We start from the raw sequence: 7,520 nt of genomic DNA on the forward strand, positions 1-7,520 counted from the left end.
CAGCCAGGACAGACCCTGTCCTTGACAGACTTACGGCCCAGGAAAATTCCAGGAGCTCCACACCCCGTGCCTTCTGCCTGAGAGCCAGGCGGTAACACCAACACCACAATTCCTACCATCTCGTGGCCCCTGGTGCCACCTCCACACCCCTAATAAGGCACTTCGTTACCACGGCCTTCCCCTGTCCCTCCCAGGACGACCCTGAACAGCAGCTAACACCACACGTTAAGAGAGAGACCCCCCTCAGAGCGGCACCAGGACAATGCCAAGGCCACGGCACCCACTCGCAGCCCGTGTTTCCGGGCTACTGGGCCCACACGGCACACCGTGGCCAGAACCCTGCGTACCAGGTCGAACACATCAAATTAGCATCACGCCCTCGAAGACATCAGCTATTTTTACAGGACTAAGAAAGCATGCAGATATGCTACGTAAGGCAAGAACAGGGCCAGACATCCACCCCTGGGAAAGCGTAGGCAGGTCAGAGACTTTCCGGTCCAATGCTTTGCTGGAGTCTGGCAGCATTTCCACAAATCATCAGCACTTATTAAAAAACCCTGGTGAAGTGCTGTTGATCAAAGCAAAGGAAGCAAGGGATTTATGCCCTAAGTAAAAACCTAGCACCTTCTCTAGGTAACACGCTTTCCCAGCCTGCCCTGGGTAAGCCAGGGACAACAGGAAGTACCCCCAGGCTGGAGGTCTTTTTTTTTTTTCCTTTAATTTTTAATTTATTTTTTAGAGAGAGAGACACACACACACAGAGTGCGGGCCCGAACCCAAGAACCGTGAGATCATGACCCGAGCCGAAGTCGGCGCTTAACCGAATCAGCCACCCAGGCGCCCCTGGAGGTCTCTGCTCTAGGCCCTGTAACCACGTGAGCAAGACTGGCCCAGCCTGGGCCTGAGACCTCCATGCAACCCAGTGACACTCCAAGCCTGTCGCCCCGTGGCACCTGGTATTTCTGCTGGATTTACACCCCAATTCTGGGGAGGGGTGGGGAGAACAGGCGGCCCAGCAGAGAGGAACGCCCACCGGCACCTCGCCAGGCAGACGGCAGGCGGTCCTCCCCCGTGCGCTGCCCCCTCAAGGGCGTCGAGCACAGTCACTCTGTGGCCTCAGGACGGAGAGCACCTTGGCTCCCGGCCAGGAGGGTCACCTGCCCGACGGCCCAGCAGGCACCGTGCACAATGCCCTACGCCGGGCCCGGCGGCCCGCTCGCACCCACCTCGTAGCGCCTGGCGCTGGTGCTGGCCGCCCGCTCCAGCTCCACTCGCGCTCTCTTGTGGCTCAGCTCCATCTGCGTCTTCTCCCGCTCCACCTGGACGACCTGGGACTTGGAGCGGATCCGCTCGGCTCGTTCCTCCAGCTGAGCAGGTCACGCCCGAGGGAGAGAGAACCCTCAGCAGCCGCGCCGAACAGCTGGGGGGCTCGTCTGACACTCACACACTGACACCTGCTCCCAACAGGGCCCGTACTCAGCCCTGGGGGAGAAGGACGGATGCCCGGTCTTTTGTTGAAAAACGGGTGCACAGAGGCAGTAAACAGAGAGGAGACAATAACAGGAAGAGAAGGACCTATTTTTTTTTCAATTTCTTTTAGTATTTATTTCCTTTTGAAGAAGAGAAAGAGAAAGAGAGAGAGAGAGAGAGAGAGAGAGAGACAGAGCGTGAGCAGGGGAGGGGCACAGAGAGAGGGAGACAGAATCCGAAGCAGGCTCCATGCTCCAAGCTGTCAGCACAGAGCCCGTCGCGGGGCTGGAACCCACGGACCGTGAGATCGTGACCTGAACAGAAGTCGGACGTTCCACCGACTGAGCCCCCCAGGTGCCCAAGAATGATATGTTTTTTTTTTTTTTTCAACGTTTATTTATTTTTGGGACAGAGAGAGACAGAGCATGAACGGGGGAGGGGCAGAGAGAGAGGGAGACACAGAATCGGAAACAGGCTCCAGGCTCTGAGCCACCAGCCCAGAGCCTGACGCGGGGTTCGAACTCACGGACCGCGAGATCGTGACCTGGCTGAAGTCGGACGCTTAACCGACTGCGCCACCCAGGCGCCCCTAGAATGATATGTTTTAATAAGGCGGTGTATATGCTTGTTTTAGAGAAGAGAGCATATTAGTTTCCTATTGCTGTGCAGCAACTTACAACAAACTTAGCAGCTAAAACCGCACGTTAGCCGCCGTCAGGCTCTGTGGGCAGAAGGCCAGGTCGTGTGATCAGGCTCTCACAGGCTAAAATCAACACCCAGTGGCCACGCTCCAACCTCATCTGGACCATGAGTTCCTCTTCCACATGGCTGGAGGACCGAGGTCCCGTTTCCTTGCTATCAGCCCTGTGCTGCTGTCAGCCCCTGGAGACCACCCACATTCCCTGCCACGTGGCCCCTGTCCACCTCCAAAGCCAACAAAGGAGAATCCCCCATATGTAGAATCCCTCTCCTGCTCTGTCTCTGACTTCTCGATCTGATCTAGTGACCTAGGTTTCAAAGGCTCATCTGAGTAAGTCAGGCCCACCATCATAAGGTCAACTGACTGAAGTCCTTAATTCTGTGGGCGAAATCCTGCCGCCACAATACCCAGTGTTTAAGTGGGAGAAAGTGTGGCCCACCTGGGGCCGGGAATTCGGGAGCCGTCTTACAAGTACACCCACCACAGAGGGTAGGCACATAAAGGCGAGGTCAAGCCTTGAAGGGCCTCGGAGGACACGTCAGTTTCGCAGACCCACTGACTGTCAGGGTCTCTGGCCCACGTGGACTGGAGCCTGACCACTCCAAGAATGCCTGGTAGCACAGCAGCTCCAGAGCATGAGAAAGACACGCAGAATCTCAGGCTGCGCCCCACAGGTGCCAAATCAGAATCTTCCTCTTAAACGTATCGGGTATTCACGTGCACATTGAAGCGTTACGGCGAGTGGTTCTCAGTTCCACCAGGGATGCTTGGCAACGTCTGGAGACGCTGTCGACCGTCAAAAGACAGGCAAGCAGTTACGTGCTCGCCACCGACCGGCATCCCGCGGGCAGAGGCCAGGGATGTCGCTCGACACCCCGCAAGGCACAAGCCTGTCCTGCAGAACAAAGAGCCACCCGCCCCAAAACGTCAGCCGTACCACGGATGAGAAATCCCAGGCCAGGGGAAAGGTATCTTCTCTACCCACCCCCCCACCCACCGTCTGGGGGGGCTCAAGTCCACACTTCACTCCTCTGACACTCTCTCTCACTTCCACCCCCACCCGATCAAGTGGGGGAGTTCCGAAGTGCACCTTCCGTCGGACTCACTGGCCTTCCCAGCCTCACTCTGTGCCTGCGGCTAGGGCTCCCAGCTCCCGTGGGCACCACTGCACAGGGACCAGGAGTCCCAGAGAAACAGACCCATGGACACATCTTCCTGAAACATCGACTGCGACTGCATGTGAAGGAAAGTAACTGAAACAAATTTATGTCGAAACCAACACTGACATGTAGCAGAGCGACTGTGAACACTTTCCCACGGAAACAAGAGGCTTAAAAAAAGGGCAGGGGGCGCCTGGGTGGCGCAGTCGGTTGGGCGTCCGACTTCAGCTCGGGTCACGATCTCGCGGTCCGTGAGTTCGAGCCCCGCGTCGGGCTCTGGGCTGATGGCTCAGAGCCTGGAGCCTGTTTCCGATTCTGTGTCTCCCTCTCTCTGTGCCCCTCCCCCGTTCATGCTCTGTCTCTCTCTGTCTCAAAAATAAATAAACGTTAAAAAAAAAAAGTTTAAATGAAAAAAAAAAAAAAAAAAAAAGGGCAGGAGGCCCGGAATGGTAGTCAAAGCACTGATTTCCAGGCTCCCCCCAGACCTGTAGGTTCTCAGTTCCCTCATCTGCCATCAGGGGGCAGCTTGGTAGGGCAGAAAACCACGGACGGATGTCCCGGGCCAGCTCAGGACCAGGTCAGGGCCCTGGCGGCCTACGGCCGCAACACTCTAACCAGCCCTCTCTGGGCCTACGGGGTCCCGCAGACTGAGGAAGCCCTCCACAGCACTAGCTTACTGAAAGGCTGGCCTCTGAATTTCTAGATTCTGTAGTTCTGACAGGTTGGCCAAAAGTTGCCAGACATTTGCATCCACAAAATTGTAACACTTTTGTAGACCAAAGCTGCTAACTTCTTATTTTGCCAGTGAGCAAGACTCAAACAAACAAAAAAAACACAATTGCCACCAGCGTTTCCAAAAAATGCTTTAACACCAAAAACAAATGTAAAAGATTCAATTTCAGAATAAAAACCGGTCCTTGCCAAAAAATGGCAGCGAGCAGCAACTCAGCCCACAAACAAACAGAAATCATTCAATTACTCAGCAAACGAATGCACACAAACACACCAGCATGTGTTTGACCAGATGCTGCCTGGGCCTCCCTGGGGCTCCCGGGCTCCATCAGGGGCCGTTTCCCTGGGATGGCTCAGGCCGCACAGCACAGGGGAGATGCTGGACGCCGGCAGTGCCAGGCGCAGACGCCACCCCCTGCTTGGGAGGGCCCAGTGATCCCTGCCCCCATGAGACTGACCCCACAACTCTGTGGAAGCTCAAGTCCTCCAGAAGACCTGACCCCTTTATCACGGTGTACGGTCAGTGTTGCCAAGGAAGTGAAATAAAGGAAATAGGACTGTTTTTATCGCAAAACTGTAAAAGCCACATCACGGCAGAGTGAAGCCAAGATCTGCAAACGCCCCCCCCCCACCCCCCACAGTGATCTGAGACCAGGGCACACCCAATCTTTCTCTTTCTTGGAGACCCTTCCCGACCCGGGGACCGGGGGACCCGGTGCTCCCCGGCACAGGCCCCACCTAAGGCGTGTGTCTTCCCACCTGGAGCCCCGGAGCCCCTCCCGCGGAGCCCCTCCCGCTGGCGGCGCTCACCTGCATGCTCTCCTGGTACTGCATCTGCAGAGAGCCCTGGGCGGAGGTGGGAGCGTCCAGTCCAGATCCTGCCTCCACCCGCTGAGAAATGAAGTTGTTCAACGACCTCAGGGTGGACAGCACCGTGGTGTTCTCCCCCAGGTCGTCCATGGCCACTTGGCTTCTGCAGGAAGACAGGGAGGGCCCACGGTGAGCGTCTGCAGGCACCATTAGCTGCACCAGCGCGGGGCGGGGGGGGGGGGGGGGGGGGGGGGGGCGGGCTCTGGGCAGCCCCGCCCTCCCGATGCTCTAGGTGCTCACAGCACTCCCGAGCCCATAACCACATTTCCGGGGCCAAGCGGGAGCCCACACTGCCACTTGACCAGAGAACAAATAGAGGCATCAGAAGACCACGCCGCTGAGCCGCTGTCACGGTGCTGACCTGCACACCAGCGACGGACAGACGGCTCCCAGAAAAAGATGCCCAGCAGTCCCACGGCACATGGCCCCGTGAACACAAAAGACCCAGCCTCTGGGAACGAGGAACAAAGCAGGCCGCAGTGGCGAGGGCTGGCGACCCCAGCGACGCTAACCGTAATCACCGCTAACGATGACCTTAATAGGCATTGCTAGTTTCGACCAAAAAGAAACGTACGTGACGCTGAGCACTGAGCCTTCTCGAGCCTCGGTTTCCTCATCTCTAAACTGAGGACCAGGAAAGCCTCTTTGCAAAGCTGCCGTGAGGATTACAGTGCCTGTCCTAAGTTTCCAGAAGGCAGGGGTGAGTCATGCCAGATCCTCACTCGGCCTGTAACTTCTCACAGGACACCTCAGACTTCACAACGGGCAAACTAGGTGTTTGCACACGTGTGAGACGTGAGAAAGCGAGGCTTCAGAAGCTACAGAATGGACCGGATCCCAGGCCCGCCTGGCTCTCAGGTCCACTTTGGGCTCCACGAGCCAACGCGTGAACAAGACCAAGGAGCCGCATCCCCGAGCGCAAGGGGCTGTGGCTTCACGCGGCCGGCCCACCCCCCCCACCTCATCCACCAGCGGCCACAGGTGTGGACTGCTACAGGTGCACACCGTGTCCCCTTCGGGAAACAGGCTGGCTCGCAGGGACTTCCCCCAGGTACCAGACTGAAAACGCCTCCCCGCCAACACCCCAGCAGAAGAGACTGAGAAATCTTAGTTTGGTTGTGAGTTTCCTGTACGAGAACCTTGGCCCTCTGCACACAGGGCCCTTCTCCTGTGCAGGCCATGTGTCCGCCCCTGGACAACACGGCTGTCCTCGCCAACTCTCAATCGCACTGGGAGGGAAAAGGGGACTGCAAGAACAGGGCAAGCGCTCAGCGCTGACAGCGGCGGCAGACAGCTGAGCTCTTCTCTGGATGCAAACCCTTAGGTCTGCCAAGGTCAGCCCGGGGCCATCCTCTCCATCCCTCCATGAGAAACTGAGCCGGTAGGTCCCTTGCAAGAACAGATGCCTGGGATGCACTGGAACCAAGGGAACACACGCGTTGTCAACTGCCTGTAACTGGGCCACTACACGAGGCACGCGATCAGGCAGCAGCCTCCACTCCATCCCCTTTATCCCACAGACTCCACACCCCCAGGCTGCGCGCCGCCTGTCAGCTGCCCTTCTCGGCCAGGACACCGCCCGGGGGACCTTCCGCGCAAACTCCAGGCACACGTGCATCGCCCCCCGCCCGCCCTGGCCTCCGGGGCCTTCAGGGGCTGCAGCGCGCTCCGCTAGAAGAGGCGCGGGTGACAGCACGCGGGCCGGTGCAGCTTCCCAGCCAGACGCTGGGTGGGGGTAAGCCCCGCCCCTAGACGCCACCGCCAGGGACCCCGTCCGGACCCCGGCCCGGGTTCGCACCTCAGCCCCAGCTCCTAAGATCCCGGCTCCCACTCCCAGCACCTCGGCTCCGAGGACCCCGGTCCCGACTCGCACCCGAGCCCCAGCTCCGAGGACCCCGGCTCCGAGGACCCCGATCCCGGCTCGCATCCCGGCACCGGGGACGCCAGCTCCCAGGACCTCGGCCCCGCTCTCACCCCGATCCCCGTTCCCAGGACCCCGGCTCCGACGACGCCGACCCCTCTCCGAGGCCCCCTCTCCCGGCTCGCACCCCGGCCCCCCGCTCCCTAGACCCCGGCTTCGGGTAGCACCCCGGCCGGGCTCCGAAGACCGAGCGCGAGAGGGGGGCAGGAGGGAGGAGACCAGTGGGCAGGGGGAAGGGGCGCCACCCGCGCCCAACCTGGCTCCTCGACCCCGCCCGAAGCCCACCCGGGACCCTGACGCCCCGCCGCTCACCTCAGCTAGCCCGCCGCTCGCCGCGGCCGCCGCTCAGATCTCCCTCCTCTGCGCCCGCGCCCGCGTATCGCGAGAAGTGCCGCCGCGCTCTCGCGAGACCTGGGCAGGGCCGGCCGTAAATCCCTGAGTCCGAGCACCAGCGGGGCCGGCGACCTCCGCCTGCTCCCCAGAGCAGTCCGCTCCCTTGACACCGCCCTGGCAGGACTCGCACCAAAGGCCGGCCGGCGGGACTGTCGGGGTGCCAGCCTTCCCGCGCTGGACGGGCCTCCGCTGTGGCTGTGGCCTCGCACCGTATTGTGTGGAATTGCACGGCCCAACGGTGGCCTCTTCGGGACAAACTTGCTGTCTCTGACAA

The 7,520-nt window shown here is 59.8% G+C and overlaps 1 protein-coding gene across 8 annotated transcripts in view; it reads right to left on the minus strand.

Moving 5' to 3' along the window:
- Nucleotides 1-7,485, minus strand: part of MAD1L1 (mitotic arrest deficient 1 like 1) — a 324,285-nt gene extending 316,800 nt beyond the window's left edge. For 6 of the 8 annotated variants that reach the window (XM_045462008.1, XM_045462007.1, XM_045462004.1 and 3 more), the window contains exons 1-3: nucleotides 7,166-7,297; nucleotides 4,873-5,035; nucleotides 1,227-1,367 (exon numbers count right to left, since the gene is read on the minus strand). In XM_045462008.1, coding sequence (XP_045317964.1) covers nucleotides 1,227-1,367; nucleotides 4,873-5,022 — 291 coding nt within the window. In that variant the 5' untranslated portion in view covers nucleotides 5,023-5,035; nucleotides 7,166-7,297. Of the gene's footprint in view, nucleotides 1-1,226; nucleotides 1,368-4,872; nucleotides 5,036-7,165 lie in introns of all 8 variants that reach the window. The other 2 variants (XM_045462002.1, XM_045462005.1) reach the window with 2 other exon arrangements.
- Nucleotides 7,486-7,520: the final 35 nt, after the last annotated feature.

Source organism: Leopardus geoffroyi, chromosome E3 (assembly GCF_018350155.1).
Source record: "Leopardus geoffroyi isolate Oge1 chromosome E3, O.geoffroyi_Oge1_pat1.0, whole genome shotgun sequence".
Classification (NCBI taxonomy): domain Eukaryota; kingdom Metazoa; phylum Chordata; class Mammalia; order Carnivora; family Felidae; genus Leopardus; species Leopardus geoffroyi.